The sequence below is a fragment of the Salmo trutta genome, chromosome 16, assembly GCF_901001165.1.
Source record: "Salmo trutta chromosome 16, fSalTru1.1, whole genome shotgun sequence".
NCBI lineage: Eukaryota > Metazoa > Chordata > Actinopteri > Salmoniformes > Salmonidae > Salmo > Salmo trutta.
Window position 1 is genome coordinate 3,928,882 of NC_042972.1, and position 18,225 is coordinate 3,947,106.

At 47.4% G+C, this 18,225-nt stretch overlaps 1 protein-coding gene across 1 annotated transcript in view; it reads left to right on the forward strand.

Moving 5' to 3' along the window:
- Positions 1–18,225, forward strand: part of iars1 (isoleucyl-tRNA synthetase 1) — a 130,177-nt gene that overhangs the window by 53,096 nt on the left and 58,856 nt on the right. The window contains exons 15-19 of the mRNA XM_029692807.1: positions 5,642–5,715; positions 7,071–7,265; positions 8,612–8,698; positions 10,008–10,091; positions 14,295–14,439. Coding sequence (XP_029548667.1) covers positions 5,642–5,715; positions 7,071–7,265; positions 8,612–8,698; positions 10,008–10,091; positions 14,295–14,439 — 585 coding nt within the window. The remainder of the gene's footprint in view (positions 1–5,641; positions 5,716–7,070; positions 7,266–8,611; positions 8,699–10,007; positions 10,092–14,294; positions 14,440–18,225) is intronic.

Here is an 18,225-nt window from a genome sequence, read left to right on the forward strand (position 1 = left end):
TAGAGAGATGGAGGGAGGGCTAGAGGGAGGGAGGGAGGGATAGAGGGAGGGAGGGAGGGATAGAGGGAGGGAGGGAGGGAGGGATAGAGGGATAGAGGGAGGGATGGAGGGAGGGATAGAGGGATGGAGGGAGGGCTAGAGAGATGGAGGGATAGAGGGAGGGATAGAGGGATGGAGGGATAGAGGGAGGGAGGGAGGGATAGAGGGATGGAGGGATGGAGGGAGGGATAGAGGGATGGAGGGAGGGATAGAGGGATGGAGGGAGGGATAGAGGGATGGAGGGAGGGAGGGATAGAGGGATAGAGGGAGGGAGGGATAGAGGGATGGAGGGAGGGATAGAGGGAGGGATAGAGGGATGGAGGGAGGGATAGAGGGAGGGAGGGAGGGATAGAGAGAGGGATAGAGGGATGGAGGGAGGGATGGATAGAGGGATGGAGGGAGGGATAGAGAGATGGAGGGAGGGATAGAGGGATGGAGGGATGGAGGGAGGGAGGGATAGAGGGATAGAGGGAGGGATGGAGGGAGGGATAGAGGGAGGGAGGGATAGAGGGATGGAGGGAGGGATAGAGGGATGGAGGGAGGGATAGAGGGATGGAGGGAGGGATAGAGGGATAGAGGGAGGGATAGAGGGATGGAGGGAGGGATAGAGAGATGGAGGGAGGGATAGAGGGATGGAGGGATAGAGGGAGGGATAGAGGGATGGAGGGAGGGATAGAGAGAGGGAGGGAGGGATAGAGGGAGGGAGGGAGGGATAGAGGGATGGAGGGATAGAGGGAGGGATGGAGGGAGGGATAGAGGGAGGGAGGGAGGGAGTGCTAGAGAGATGGAGGGATGGAGGGATGGAGGGAGGGAGGGATGGAGGGAGGGAGGGAGGGCTAGAGAGATGGAGGGAGGGCTAGAGAGATGGAGGGAGGGCTAGAGAGATGGAGGGAGGGCTAGAGGGATGGAGGGAGGGATGGAGGGAGGGAGAGAGGGATGGAGGGAGGGATGGAGGGAGGGAGGGAGAAGATAGTAGAGGATAGGAGGCAGAGCAGATAGTAGAGGATGGGGGGAGGCGGAGCAGAGGAGAGGGAGGGAGGGAGGGAGGCGGAGCAGAGAGATTGAGGGAGGAGAGGATTTAGAGAGGAGAGCAATGGAGGGAGTGGAGAGGATAGAGATGGAGGGATGTAGAGAGGAGAGCGATGGATGGATGGAGGGGCCGGGAACTCTGTCTCTCTGTCTCCCTCTCAGCTCTCTCTCCCCCATCTCCACTTTCTCTCTCCCTTCATCTCTCTGTCGTGCAACACACTCCGTATCTGGGCCAACTACCTTAATCTGTTTGCCAGCTAGCCTAGAGCTTTAACCACCTGTCTGCCAGCTAGCCTTGAGCTTTAACCACCTGTCTGCCAGCTAGCCTAGAGCTTTATTAACCACCTGTCTGCCAGCTAGCCTAGAGCTTTAATCACCTGTCTGCCAGCTAGCCTAGAGCTTTAACCACCTGTCTGCCAGCTAGCCTAGAGCTTTATTAATCACCTGTCTGACAGCTAGCCTAGAGCTTTAACCACCTGTCTGCCAGCTAGCCTTGAGCTTTAACCACCTGTCTGCCAGCTAGCCTTGAGCTTTATTAATCACCTGTCTGCTAGCTAGCCTTGAGCTTTAACCACCTGTCTGCCAGCTAGCCTAGAGCTTTAACCACCTGTCTGCCAGCTAGCCTTGAGCTGTAACCACCTGTCTGCCAGCTAGCCTAGAGCTTTAACCACCTGTCTGCCAGCTAGCCTTGAGCTGTAACCACCTGTCTGCCAGCTAGCCTAGAGCTTTAACCACCTGTCTGCCAGCTAGCCTTGAGCTTTATTAATCACCTGTCTGCCAGCGAGCCTTGAGCTTTAACCACCTGTCTGCCAACTAGCCTAGAGCTTTATTAATCACCTGTCTGCCAGCTAGTCTAGAGCTTTATTAATCACCTGTCTGCCAGCTAGCCTAGAGCTTTATTAATCACCTGTCTGCCAGCTAGCCTAGAGCTTTATTAATCACCTGTCTGCCAGCTAGCCTAGAGCTTTAACCACCTGTCTGCCAGCTAGTCTAGAGCTTTATGAATCACCTGTCTGCCAGCTAGCCTAGAGCTTTATTAACCACCTGTCTGCCAGCTAGCCTAGAGCTTTAACCACCTGTCTGCCAGCTAGCCTCAAGCTTTATTAATCACCTGTCTGCCAGCTTGCCTCAAGCTTTATTAATCACCTGTCTGCCAGCTAGCCTTGAGCTTTAACCACCTGTCTGCCAGCTAGCCTTGAGCTTTATTAACCACCTGTCTGCCAGCTAGCCTAGAGCTTTAACCACCTGTCTGCCAGCTAGCCTTGAGCTTTATTAATCACCTGTCTGCCAGCTAGCCTAGAGCTTTAACCACCTGTCTGACAGCTAGCCTAAAGCTTTAACCACCTGTCTGCCAGCTAGTCTCGAGCTTTATTAATCACCTGTCTGCCAGCTAGCCTTGAGCTTTAACCACCTGTCTGCCAGCTAGTCTAGAGCTTTATTAATCACCTGTCTGCCAGCTAGCCTAGAGCTTTAACCACCTGTCTGCCAGCTAGTCTAGAGCTTTATTAATCACCTGTCTGCCAGCTAGCCTTGAGCTTTATTAACCACCTGTCTGACAGCTAGCCTAGAGCTTTAACCACCTGTCTGCCAGCTAGTCTAGAGCTTTATGAATCACCTGTCTGCCAGCTAGTCTAGAGCTTTATGAATCACCTGTCTGCCAGCTAGCCTTGAGCTTTATTAACCACCTGTCTGACAGCTAGCCTAGAGCTTTATTAACCACCTGTCTGACAGCTAGCCTAGAGCTTTATTAATCACCTGTCTGCCAGCTAGCCTAGAGCTTTATTAACCACCTGTCTGACAGCTAGCCTAGAGCTTTAACCACCTGTCTGCCAGCTAGCCTTGAGCTTTATTAATCACCTGTCTGCCAGCTAGTCTAGAGCTTTATTAATCACCTGTCTGCTAGCTAGCCTAGAGCTTTATTAACCACCTGTCTGACAGCTAGCCTAGAGCTTTATTAATCACCTGTCTGCCAGCTAGCCTAGAGCTTTATTAACCACCTGTCTGACAGCTAGCCTAGAGCTTTAACCACCTGTCTGCCAGCTAGCCTTGAGCTTTATTAATCACCTGTCTGCCAGCTAGTCTAGAGCTTTATTAATCACCTGTCTGCTAGCTAGTCTAGAGCTTTATTAATCACCTGTCTGCCAGCTAGCCTTGAGCTTTAACCACCTGTCTGCTAGCTAGCCTAGAGCTTTATTAACCACCTGTCTGCCAGCTAGCCTAGAGCTTTATTAATCACCTGTCTGCCAGCTAGTCTAGAGCTTTATTAATCACCTGTCTGCCAGCTAGTCTAGAGCTTTATTACTCACCTGTCTGCCAGCTAGTCTAGAGCTTTAACCACCTGTCTGCCAGCTAGCCTAGAGCTTTATTACTCACCTGTCTGCCAGCTAGCCTAGAGCTTTAACCACCTGTCTGATAGCTAGCCTAGAGCTTTATTAATCACCTGTCTGCCAGCTAGTCTAGAGCTTTAACCACCTGTCTGCCAGCTAGCCTAGAGCTTTATTAATCACCTGTCTGCCAGCTAGCCTAGAGCTTTATTAATCACCTGTCTGCCAGCGAGCCTTGAGCTTTATTAATCACCTGTCTGCCAGCTAGCCTTGAGCTTTAACCACCTGTCTGCCAGCTAGCCTAGAGCTTTATTAACCACCTGTCTGCCAGCTTGCCTAGAGCTTTAACCACCTGTCTGCCAGCTAGCCTAGAGCTTTATTAATCACCTGTCTGCCAGCTGGGAATCTGTCAAGTTTATTTTTTATCACAGTTTATTTGTCTTGTATTCAGAATATTCCTCTCGGAATGCCGTGTCACCGTGGCCACGGTGGTGCTGTTGGCGGCCAGTTAAATTAGCCCGGAGGTTGCCTTGATAAATCTTCTTCATTCTCTTCAATTAAATACCATGACTGTTATCTCATTCGCTGGGAATGTTTGAAATGTCTGATATACTTTACAAACCTACTGCGTACCTGACATACTTCTGGTGATATCCTTATCTAGCCTATTGCATACTTTTTTTTCTCTTTTTTTTAAATAGACATTTTCCTGTGTAACACTCATTAACCCTTGACTCATGGGAATTGGTGTATATGGATAGAGATGCATCAAAATGTTTATAAAAGAAGAAATATGAAAAATAACCAATGGTTAACAAATTAAAATGGACAAGTTTGGAGATTTATGATGTAAATTATTTAGGACAAAGGTGAGGACACGAGTTGACCCTGACTCAGGTGTTTTGGCTTGTATGACGTCAAAGCTGTATTTTATTATAATCCTCAACGTCTCATCTTTCAAAATACATGGAGTCCTTTTTAATGTACAGCATGTCCCTCACTCTGACAACACAACATTAGCATAGGGGGCCGGTGGGGATCGGTGAGTAGGGGGACCGGTGGGTATTGGTGAGTAGGGGGACCGGTGGGTATTGGTGAATAGGGGACCGGTGGGTATTGGTGAGTAGGGGACCGGTGTGTATCGGTGAGTAGGGGGCCGGTGGGTATCGGTGAATAGGGGACCGGTGGGTATCGGTGAGTAGGGGGCCGGTGGGTATTGGTGAGTAGGGGGGCCGGTGGGTATCGGTGAGTAGGGTATCGGTGAATAGGGGACCGGTGGGTATCGGTGAGTAGGGGACCGGTGGGTATCGGTGAGTAGGGGGCCGGTGGGTATTGGTGAGTAGGGGACCGGTGTGTATCGGTGAATAGGGGACCGGTGGGTATCGGTGAGTAGGGGGCCGGTGGGGACCGGTGAGTAGGGGGCCGGTGGGTATCGGTGAATAGGGGGCCGGTGGGTATCGGTGAATAGGGGGCCGGTGGGGACCGGTGAGTAGGGGGCCGGTGGGTATCGGTGAGTAGGGGGGCCGGTGGGGACCGGTGAGTAGGGGGACCGGTGGGTATCGGTGAATAGGGGACCGGTGGGTATCGGTGAATAGGGGGCCGGTGGGTATCGGTGAATAGGGGGCCGGTGGGTATCGGTGAGTAGGGGACCGGTGGGGACCGGTGGGTATCGGTGAGTAGGGGGCCGGTGAATAGGGGACCGGTGGGTATCGGTGAGTAGGGGACCGGTGGGGACCGGTGGGTATCGGTGAGTAGGGGACCGGCGGGTATCGGTGAATAGGGGACCGGTGGGTATTGGTGAATAGGGGACCGGTGGGTATCGGTGAATAGGGGACCGGTGGGTATCGGTGAGTAGGGGACCGGTGGGTATCGGTGAGTAGGGGACCGGTGGGGACCGGTGGGTATCGGTGAGTAGGGGACCGGTGGGTATCGGTGAGTAGGGGACCGGTGGGTATCGGTGAGTAGGGGACCGGTGGGTATCGGTGAATAGGGGACCGGTGGGTATCGGTGAATAGGGGACCGGTGGGTATCGGTGAGTAGGGGACCGGTGGGTATCGGTGAATAGGGGACCGGTGGGTATCGGTGAGTTGCCTCATCCCTAACCAACACACACACCGACCATCTTCAGCTGTCTGTCATTTACAGGAAGACAGAATGGAGACTACTGCTCTGTTGCTGACTGTGTGTGTGTGTGTGTGTGTGTGTGTGTGTGTGTGTGTGTGTGTGTGTGTGTGTGTGTGTGTGTCCAGGTGGTGTGTGTAGGATCCATGGCTGAGCTGGAGGAGTTGACGGGAGTGAAAGTAACTGATCTGCATCGGGAGAGGTGAGTCACTGATCGTCTGCAGCGATTATACACACACACACACACACAGTGATGGTTGGACGCAACACAGACAAGGTCAGATCTAACAGGAGATGGGAGGTTATCCTGGATGACTGACACACTGTCATTACCCTCTAATGAGCCACCCTCTAATGAACCACCCTCTAATGAACCACCCTCTAATGAACCACCCTCAATAATGAACCACCCTCTAATGAACCACCCTCTAATGAACCACCCTCTAATGAACCACCCTCTAATGAACCACCCTCTAATGAACCATCCTCAATAATGAACCACCCTCAATAATGAACCACCCTCAATAATGAACCATCCTCAATAATGAACCATCCTCAATAATGAACCATCCTCTTTAATGAACCATCCTCAATAATGAACCATCCTCAATAATGAACCATCCTCAATAATGAACCATCCTCTTTAATGAACCATCCTCTTTAATGAACCATCCTCTTTAATGAACCATCCTCAATAATGAACCATCCTCTTTAATGAACCATCCTCTTTAATGAACCATCCTCTTTAATGAACCATCCTCAATAATGAACCATCCTCTTTAATGAACCATCCTCTTTAATGAACCATCCTCAATAATGAACCATCCTCTTTAATGCTATCATTGAGCCATCCTCTTTAATGCCATCATTGAGCCATCCTCGTTAATGCTGTCATTGATGACAATCAATAAATATGAATAAAATCTATCCACACCAAGACTCCATGCTCATCGTTCTATATTTAATGTTGTGTTCACAACCTCCTACAGATGGATTAATCTATGTTCTCCCGCTCTCCTCTCTCTTTCCCTCGCATCTCTCTTTCTCGCTCTCTCTCTCGCTCTCTCGCTCTCTCTCTCGCTCTCTCTCTCTCGCTCTCTCTCGCCTCTCTCTCTCTCGCTCTCTCTCTCTCGCTCTCTCTCTCTCTCTCTGTCTCTCTCTGTCTCTCTCTGTCTCTCTCTGTCTCTCTCTGTCTCTCTCTGTCTCTCTCTGTCTCTCTCTGTCTCTCTCTGTCTCTCTCTGTCTCTCTCTGCCTCTCTCTGCCTCTCTCGCTCTCGCTCTCTCTCTCGCTCTCTCTCTCGCTCTCTCTCTCTTTCGCTCTCTCTCTCTTTCTCTCTCTCTCTCTCTCTCTTTCTCGCTCTCTGTCTCTCTCTGTCTCTCTCTGTCTCTCTCTGTCTCTCTCTGTCTCTCTCTGCCTCTCTCTGCCTCTCTCTGTCTCTCTCTGCCTCTCTCTGCCTCTCTCTGCCTCTCTGCCTCTCTGTCTCTCTCTCTTTGTCTCTCTGTCTCTCTCTCTCTGCCTCTCCCTCTCTCTCTGCCTCTCCCTCTATCCCTCCATAGCATTGACCAGTTGACTATCCCGTCCCGCTGTGGTAAAGGCGTGTTGCGCAGGGTCACTGAGGTGTTTGACTGCTGGTTTGAGTCGGGCAGCATGCCCTACGCCCAGGCCCACTACCCCTTTGAGAACAGGAAGGAGTTTGAAGACACCTTCCCCGCTGACTTCATTGCTGAGGGCATCGACCAGACCAGAGGATGGTAAGACCGTGTTAGCCTGCTGAGCTATTAGCAATTAGCAATCTGCAATTTTTTTCTGGGATTATGTTCCCGGCTCATTCCACTCAACAACAAACAAATCGTCCCGTGTCTGAATCTAGTTGATAATCCTAGGCATAGCCTTAGACATTGTTCTTATTTACACAGTGAGCAAAGACAGCTTCAAGAAAATTTCTAATTAAGATTCAATCTCGTACATAGACATTTTTACATTTACATTTAAGTCATTTAGCAGACGCTCTTATCCAGAGCGATTTACAGTAGTGAATGCATACATTTCATTAAAAAAATTCCATACTGTTCCCCCGTGGGAATCGAACCCACAACCCTGGCGTTGCAAACACCATGCTCTACCAACTGAGCCACATAGTTTTCCTAACACTTTATAAACCAAGTTTTAATAAGGGACAAGTTGAAACATTGAATGTGCGGTCGAATGACTGCGCCATGACTCCAATATTTTGCAGTTGCTAAGCTAAATGCTAAATGCTACATGTTTGTAAGGCGCTTTTGAAGTTATGATAATGGTTGAGCCTACTGGTACATAACTACACAACCATCAGCTTCCTATTCCATCTGCAGCCTGAATACAGATTTCATTTAGCTTATTTAAGGACTCATAAATAGGAAATAAGAACTAATAATGTCTAATAAATTAATTACTACTGCGCTTTTAACACAATATTTTGATGTTCATGTTAAAAAAATGTATGTTAATTATGTAGGTGTTGTATTCTTATTTAATGGTCATATGTCGCTTATAACACTGTTGAAAAAGAGGATTAGTTTTCATTTGGTTTAGTATTCAGTTAGCACAGGATGTGTTAATTCATCTGATGTTATGGTGGAACTGATGTTTCCCCTGACAGGATGTGTTAATTCATCTGATGTTATGGTAGAAGGGATGTTTCCCCTGACAGGATGTTTTAATTCATCTGATGTTATGGTAGAAGGGATGTTTCCCCTGACAGGATGTGTTAATTCATCTGATGTTATGGTAGAAGGGATGTTTCCCCTGACAGGATGTGTTAATTCATCTGATGTTATGGTAGAAGGGATGTTTCCCCTGACAGGATGTGTTAATTCATCTGATGTTATGGTAGAAGGGATGTTTCCCCTGACAGGATGTTTTAACCATGTCTGATGGAATTAACATGTTTTCACAGAGGTGTTTGAAAAATCGCAATTGCTATATCTGCCCCCCCCCCCCAAAAAAAAGCAATTACATATTTTATCCAAATCATGCAGCCCTACAGCCTATGCCAGTGTGTTGACCTGTACAGCTTCCTTTTTCCCTGATGTTGATGGTAAACTGTTTCCTGCTTTAGGTTCTACACTCTCCTGGTGTTGTCCACCGCTCTGTTTGGAAAACCACCGTTCAAGAACGTCATCGTCAACGGTCTGGTGCTGGCCAGGTCAGTTCACCTTGTTCCCCCAACACACACACACACACACACACACACACACACACACACACACACACACACACACACACACACACACACACACACACAGTCACACAGACACACACACACACACACACACACACACACACACACACACACACAGTCACACACACACACACACACACAGTCACACACACAGTCACACACACAGTCACACACACACACACACACACACACACACACACATTTTTTTACGTTTTACATTTTAGTCATTTAGCAGACGCTCTTATCCAGAGCGACTTACAGTAGTGAATGCATACATTTCATACATTTTTATTTACATTTTTTATTAAAAACACACACAGTCTCACACACACACACACACACACACACACACACACACACACACACACACACACACACACACACAAACTGGTGCTGACCAGGTTCATTGTGTGTGACAATGGATTGGAGATGTAAATCCCTGTTACAGTAAAGTCATCCATAATAATGAGACTAGAGTCCAAATGGCACGCTGTTCCCTATATAGTGCACTACTATAGACCAGGGCCCTATTCCCTATATAGTGGTACTACTATAGACCAGAGCCCTATTCCCTATATAGTGCACTACTATAGACCAGAGCCCTATTCCCTATATAGTGCACTACTATAGACCAGAGCCCTATTCCCTATATAGTGCACTACTATAGACCAGGGCCCTATTCCCTATATAGTGCACTACTATAGACCAGAGCCCTATTCCCTATATAGTGCACTACTATAGACCAGAGCCCTATTCCCTATATAGTGGTACTACTATAGACCAGAGCCCTATTCCCTATATAGTGCACTACTATAGACCAGAGCCCTATTCCCTATATAGTGCACTACTATAGACCAGAGCCCTATTCCCTATATAGTTCACTACTATAGACCAGAGCCCTATTCCCTATATAGTGCACTACTATAGACCAGAGCCCTATTCCCTATATAGTGCACTACTATAGACCAGAGCCCTATTCCCTATATAGTGCACTACTATAGACCAGAGCCCTATTCCCTATATAGTGCACTACTTTAGACCAGAGCCCTATTCCCTATATAGTGCACTACTTTAGACCAGAGCCCTATTCCCTATATAGTGCACTACTTTAGACCAGAGCCCTATTCCCTATATAGTGCACTACTTTAGACCAGGACCCAGACAGACACACACAGAGAGAGAGAGAGAGACAGACAGCGTACTGCATATAACCTGGAAGAACTAATTTCATTACCAGATGTAAAGTGATGTTCTCTCTCTGTGTGTCTCTCAGCGATGGACAGAAGATGAGTAAACGCAAGAAGAACTATCCTGATCCAGGTCTGGTAGTGGAGAACTACGGCGCCGATGCCCTGAGGTAAACTCTATGCTGACACACACTGGGTTTTACATAGTGCCTTGGGCAATACAGTGGCATTACTATATGGTTAATGAATAGATCAGGGTGTAATCCCTCCATATGGTTAATGAATAGATCAGGGTGTAATCCCACTATATGGTTAATGAATAAATCAGGGTGTAATCCCACTATATGGTTAATGAATAGATCAGGGTGTAATCCCTCCATATGGTTAATGAATCAGGGTGTAATCCCACTATATGGTTAATGAATAAATCAGGGTGTAATCCCACTATATGGTTAATGAATAAATCAGGGTGTAATCCCACCATATGGTTAATGAATAGATCAGGGTGTAATCCCACTATATGGTTAATGAATAGATCAGGGTGTAATCCCACTATATGGTTAATGAATAGATCAGGGTGTAATCCCACTATATGGTTAATGAATAAATCAGGGTGTAATCCCACTATATGGTTAATGAATAGATCAGGGTGTAATCCCACTATATGGTTAATGAATAGATCAGGGTGTAATCCCACTATATGGTTAATGAATAGATCAGGGTGTAATCCCACCATATGGTTAATGAATAGATCAGGGTGTAATCCCACTATATGGTTAATGAATAGATCAGGGTGTAATCCCACCATATGGTTAATGAATAGATCAGGGTGTAATCCCACTATATGGTTAATGAATAAATCAGGGTGTAATCCCACTATATGGTTAATGAATAAATCAGGGTGTAATCCCACTATATGGTTAATGAATAAATCAGGGTGTAATCCCATTATATGGTTAATGAATAGATCAGGGTGTAATCCCACTATATGGTTAATGAATAAATCAGGGTGTAATCCCACTATATGGTTAATGAATAAATCAGGGTGTAATCCCACTATATGGTTAATGAATAGATCAGGGTGTAATCCCACTATATGGTTAATGAATAGATCAGGGTGTAATCCCACCATATGGTTAATGAATAGATCAGGGTGTAATCCCACTATATGGTTAATGAATAAATCAGGGTGTAATCCCACTATATGGTTAATGAATAAATCAGGGTGTAATCCCATTATATGGTTAATGAATAGATCAGGGTGTAATCCCACTATATGGTTAATGAATAAATCAGGGTGTAATCCCACTATATGGTTAATGAATAAATCAGGGTGTAATCCCACTATATGGTTAATGAATAGATCAGGGTGTAATCCCACTATATGGTTAATGAATAGATCAGGGTGTAATCCCACCATATGGTTAATGAATAGATCAGGGTGTAATCCCACCATATGGTTAATGAATCAGGGTGTAATCCCACTATATGGTTAATGAATAGATCAGGGTGTAATCCCACCATATGGTTAATGAATAGATCAGGGTGTAATCCCACTATATGGTTAATGAATAAATCAGGGTGTAATCCCACCATATGGTTAATGAATAGATCAGGGTGTAATCCCACCATATGGTTAATGAATCAGGGTGTAATCCCACTATATGGTTAATGAATAGATCAGGGTGTAATCCCACTATATGGTTAATGAATAGATCAGGGTGCAATCCCACTATATGGTTAATGAATAGATCAGGGTGTAATCCCACTATATGGTTAATGAATCAGGCAGGGTGTAATCCCACTATATGGTTAATGAATAGATCAGGGTGTAATCCCACTATATGGTTAATGAATAGATCAGGGTGTAATCCCACTATGGTTAATGAATAGATCAGGGTGTAATCCCACCATATGGTTAATAAATAAATCAGGGTGTAATCCCACTATATGGTTAATAAATAAATCAGGGTGTAATCCCACTATATGGTTAATGAATAAATCAGGGTGTAATCCCACTATATGGTTAATGAATCAGGCAGGGTGTAATCCCACTATATGGTTAATGAATAAATCAGGGTGTAATCCCACCATATGGTTAATGAATAAATCAGGGTGTAATCCCACTATATGATCCTGAAACAATCAGATACATCTGGTTCTACTATATTAGCCTCCCAGCTCATTGAAGGGAAAAACCTGCCTTTTAATCCAACCTGTTGTATAAATTATATTTCTATCTGGGAGAATCGGGACAGACTAGCTAACACAGCCCCAGGAGAATCGGGACAGGCTAGCTAACACAGCCCCAGGAGAATCGGGACAGGCTAGCTAACACAGCCCCAGGAGAATCTTGACAGGCTAGGGAACACAGCACCAGGAGAATCGGGACAGGCTAGGGAACACAGCACCAGGAGAATCGGGACAGGCTAGGGAACACAGCACCAGGAGAATCGGGACAGACTAGCTAACACAGCCCCTGGAGAATCGGGACAGGCTAGCTAACACAGCCCCAGCAGAATCGGGACAGACTAGCTAATATTGGTAATATTCTGCTTGTGCTGATGACTATATGATGACCTCATTTCCTGCTCGTGGACATCAGTGGCCATTTACATCATCATAGTGATTCCAGGTAGCCTTATTGGCTAGGCTACCTGCCTCCCCGCTACCCGCTAGGCTACCTGCCTCCCCTCTAACCACTAGGCTACCTGCCGCCCCTCTAACCACTAGGCTACCTGCCTCCCCTCTAACCACTAGGCTACCTGCCTCCCCTCTAACCACTAGGCTACCTGCCTCCCCTCTAACCGCTAGGCTACCTGACGCCCCTCTAACCACTAGGCTACCTGCCTCCCCTCTAACCACTAGGCTACCTGCCCCCTCTACCCACTAGGCTACCTGCCCCCTCTAACCACTAGGCTACCTGCCTCCCCGCTACCCGCTAGGCTACCTGCCCCCTCTAACCACTAGGCTACCTGCCGCCTCTAACCGCTAGGCTACCTGCCGCCCCTCTAACCACTAGGCTACCTCCCCCCCTCTAACCGCTAGGCTACCTGCCTCCCCTCTAACCACTAGGCTACCTCCCCCCTCTAACCGCTAGGCTACCTGCCGCCCCTCTAACCACTAGGCTACCTGCCGCCCCTCTAACCACTAGGCTACCTGCCTCCCCTCTAACCACTAGGCTACCTGCCGCCCCTCTACCCACTAGGCTACCTTCCGCCCCTCTAACCACTAGGCTACCTGCCTCCCCTCTAACCACTAGGCTACCTGCCCCCTCTAACCACTAGGCTACCTGCCTCCCCTCTAACCACTAGGCTACCTGCCTCCCCTCTAACCACTAGGCTACCTGCCTCCCCTCTACCCACTAGGCTACCTGCCTCCCCTCTAACCACTAGGCTACCTGCCCCCTCTAACCACTAGGCTACCTGCCGCCCCACTAACCACTAGGCTACCTGCCTCCCCTCTAACCACTAGGCTACCTGCCTCCCCTCTAACCACTAGGCTACCTGCCCCCTCTAACCACTAGGCTACCTGCCTCCCCTCTAACCACTAGGCTACCTGCCGCCCCTCTAACCACTAGGCTACCTGCCTCCCCTCTAACCACTAGGCTACCTGCCTCCCCTCTAACCACTAGGCTACCTGCCTCCCCTCTAACCACTAGGCTACCTGCCTCCCCTCTAACCACTAGGCTACCTGCCGCCCCTCTACCCACTAGGCTACCTTCCGCCCCTCTAACCACTAGGCTACCTGCCGCCCCTCTAACCACTAGACTACCTGCCTCCCCTCTAACCACTAGGCTACCTGCCTCCCCTCTAACCACTAGGCTACCTGCCTCCCCTCTAACCACTAGGCTACCTGCCTCCCCTCTAACCACTAGGCTACCTGCCTCCCCTCTAACCACTAGGCTACCTGCCGCCCCTCTACCCACTAGGCTACCTTCCGCCCCTCTAACCACTAGGCTACCTGCCGCCCCTCTAACCACTAGACTACCTGCCTCCCCTCTAACCACTAGGCTACCTGCCTCCCCTCTAACCACTAGGCTACCTGCCGCCCCTCTAACCACTAGGCTACCTGCCGCCCCACTAACCACTAGGCTACCTGCCGCCCCTCTAACCACTAGGCTACCTGCCTCCCCTCTAACCACAAGGCTACCTGCCTCCCCTCTACCCACTAGGCTACCTGCCGCCCCTCTACCCACTAGGCTACCTGCCGCCCCTCTAACCACTAGGCTACCTGCCGCCCCTCTAACCACTAGGCTACCTGCCGCCCCTCTAACCACTAGGCTTCCTGCCTCCCCTGGAGGGAGGGGGATTTAGATGACCTAACACTATCTCTTTTATGCCCACCTCCCTCCCTCCCCTCCCTCCCTCCAGGCTCTACCTAATCAACTCCCCGGTAGTGAGAGCTGAGAACCTGCGTTTCAAAGAGGAAGGAGTCAGAGATGTTCTGAAGGATGTCTTCCTCCCCTGGTACAACGCCTACCGCTTCCTGGTTCAGAACGTCCAGCGTCTCCACAAGGTAACCTTATAACCCAGCCTCACCCTACCACTTCCTGGTTCACCCTACCGCTTCCTGGTTCAGAACGTCCAGCGTCTCCACAAGGTAACCTTATAACCCAGCCTACTGCTTGTCATAACTAGAGGCCCATTTCGCCTCCTCCTCCACCCCTCTCTCCCACCCTACACTGGTCTGTCCAAGGCATGTAAACAGCTATAGCTGCCCTGCTCTATCACACTGCTCTATCCGCTCTGATTGGTGAAGTCATTTTAATCTAAATGGAAAAAAACGAATTGATTTCAGAGGTTTAAATAGGAACATATATTATTAACTGTTATATTTTTTTGGGAGGGGGGGTTCAGAACTTTATTTTCCCTGTTGGAACAGAACGGATAAAAATATTGGTTTTGCTCAGAACCAAACGATTGGAAAATAATTTTGTTCCAACCCCTGGTATTTACTGTAGTGTTTTTGTGGACATGACTTTGGTATATTGTAGTAAATCCTGCCGACTAAGGTGAGAGAAACTACAACTACCAGACTACACCAGTTACTGTTTAATGAGGAGAACACCTCAACCAGCCAGTAGTTTAATGAGGAGAACACCTCAACCAGCCAGTAGTTTAATGAGGAGAACATCTCAACCAGCCAGTTACTGTTTAATGAGGAGAACACCTCAACCAGCCAGTAGTTTAATGAGGAGAACATCTCAACCAGCCAGTAGTTTAATGAGGAGAACACCTCAACCAGCCAGTAGTTTAATGAGGAGAACATCTCAACCAGCCAGTAGTTTAATGAGGAGAACACCTCAACCAGCCAGTAGTTTAATGAGGAGAACACCTCAACCAGCCAGTTACTGTTTAATGAGGAGAACATCTCAACCAGCCAGTTACTGTTTAATGAGGAGAACATCTCAACCAGCCAGTTACTGTTTAATGAGGAGAACATCTCAACCAGCCAGTTACTGTTTAATGAGGAGAACATCTCAACCAGCCAGTAGTTTAATGAGGAGAACACCTCAACCAGCCAGTAGTTTAATGAGGAGAACACCTCAACCAGCCAGTAGTTTAATGAGGAGAACACCTCAACCAGCCAGTTACTGTTTAATGAGGAGAACATCTCAACCAGCCAGTTACTGTTTAATGAGGAGAACATCTCAACCAGCCAGTTACTGTTTAATGAGGAGAACATCTCAACCAGCCAGTAGTTTAATGAGGAGAACATCTCAACCAGCCAGTAGTTTAATGAGGAGAACACCTCAACCAGCCAGTTACTGTTTAATGAGGAGAACACCTCAACCAGCCAGTAGTTTAATGAGGAGAACATCTCAACCAGCCAGTAGTTTAATGAGGAGAACACCTCAACCAGCCAGTGGTTTAATGAGGAGAACATCTCAACCAGCCAGTAGTTTAATGAGGAGAACACCTCAACCAGCCAGTAGTTTAATGAGGAGAACACCTCAACCAGCCAGTTACTGTTTAATGAGGAGAACATCTCAACCAGCCAGTTACTGTTTAATGAGGAGAACATCTCAACCAGCCAGTTACTGTTTAATGAGGAGAACATCTCAACCAGCCAGTTACTGTTTAATGAGGAGAACATCTCAACCAGCCAGTAGTTTAATGAGGAGAACACCTCAACCAGCCAGTAGTTTAATGAGGAGAACACCTCAACCAGCCAGTAGTTTAATGAGGAGAACATCTCAACCAGCCAGTTACTGTTTAATGAGGAGAACACCTCAACCAGCCAGTTACTGTTTAATGAGGAGAACACCTCAACCAGCCAGTTACTGTTTAATGAGGAGAACACCTCAACCAGCCAGTTACTGTTTAATGAGGAGAACACCTCAACCAGCCAGTAGTTTAATGAGGAGAACATCTCAACCAGCCAGTAGTTTAATGAGGAGAACATCTCAACCAGCCAGTAGTTTAATGAGAAGAACACCTCAACCAGCCAGTAGTTTAATGAGGAGAACACCTCAACCAGCCAGTAGTTTAATGAGGAGAACATCTCAACCAGCCAGTAGTTTAATGAGGAGAACATCTCAACCAGCCAGTAGTTTAATGAGGAGAACACCTCAACCAGCCAGTAGTTTAATGAGGAGAACATCTCAACCAGCCAGTTACTGTTTAATGAGGAGAACATCTCAACCAGCCAGTAGTTTAATGAGGAGAACACCTCAACCAGCCAGTAGTTTAATGAGGAGAACACCTCAACCAGCCAGTAGTTTAATGAGGAGAACATCTCAACCAGCCAGTAGTTTAATGAGGAGAACATCTCAACCAGCCAGTAGTTTAATGAGGAGAACACCTCAGCCAGCCAGTAGTTTAATGAGGAGAACACCTCAACCAGCCAGTAGTTTAATGAGGAGAACATCTCAACCAGCCAGTAGTTTAATGAGGAGAACACCTCAACCAGCCAGTTACTGTTTAATGAGGAGAACATCTCAACCAGCCAGTAGTTTAATGAGGAGAACACCTCAACCAGCCAGTAGTTTAATGAGGAGAACATCTCAACCAGCCAGTAGTTTAATGAGGAGAACACCTCAACCAGCCAGTAGTTTAATGAGGAGAACATCTCAACCAGCCAGTTACTGTTTAATGAGGAGAACATCTCAACCAGCCAGTTACTGTTTAATGAGGAGAACATCTCAACCAGCCAGTAGTTTAATGAGGAGAACACCTCAACCAGCCAGTAGTTTAATGAGGAGAACATCTCAACCAGCCAGTTACTGTTTAATGAGGAGAACATCTCAACCAGCCAGTTACTGTTTAATGAGGAGAACACCTCAACCAGCCAGTAGTTTAATGAGGAGAACACCTCAACCAGCCAGTAGTTTAATGAGGAGAACATCTCAACCAGCCAGTAGTTTAATGAGGAGAACATCTCAACCAGCCAGTTACTGTTTAATGAGGAGAACACCTCAACCAGCCAGTTACTGTTTAATGAGGAGAACATCTCAACCAGCCAGTAGTTTAATGAGGAGAACACCTCAACCAGCCAGTAGTTTAATGAGGAGAACATCTCAACCAGCCAGTAGTTTAATGAGGAGAACATCTCAACCAGCCAGTAGTTTAATGAGGAGAACATCTCAACCAGCCAGTAGTTTAATGAGGAGAAACATCTCAACCAGCCAGTAGTTTAATGAGGAGAACATCTCGACCAGCCAGTTACTGTTTAATGAGGAGAACATCTCGACCAGCCAGTTACTGTTTAATGAGGAGAACATCTCGACCAGCCAGTAGTTTAATGAGGAGAACATCTCAACCAGCCAGTTACTGTTTAATGAGGAGAACATCTCAACCAGCCAGTAGTTTAATGAGGAGAACATCTCAACCAGCCAGTTGTTTAATGAGGAGAACACCTCAAACAGCCAGTTACTGTTTAATGAGGAGAACATCTCAACCAGCCAGTAGTTTAATGAGGAGAACATCTCAACCAGCCAGTTACTGTTTAATGAGGAGAACATCTCAACCAGCCAGTAGTTTAATGAGGAGAACATCTCAACCAGCCAGTTACTGTTTAATGAGGAGAACATCTCAACCAGCCAGTAGTTTAATGAGGAGAACATCTCAACCAGCCAGTAGTTTAATGAGGAGAACATCTCAACCAGCCAGTAGTTTAATGAGGAGAACATCTCAACCAGCCAGTTGTTTAATGAGGAGAACACCTCAACCAGCCAGTTACTGTTTAATGAGGAGAACATCTCAACCAGCCAGTTACTGTTTAATGAGGACAACACCTCAACCAGCCAGTTACTGTTTAATGAGGACAACACCTCAACCAGCCAGTAGTTTAATGAGGAGA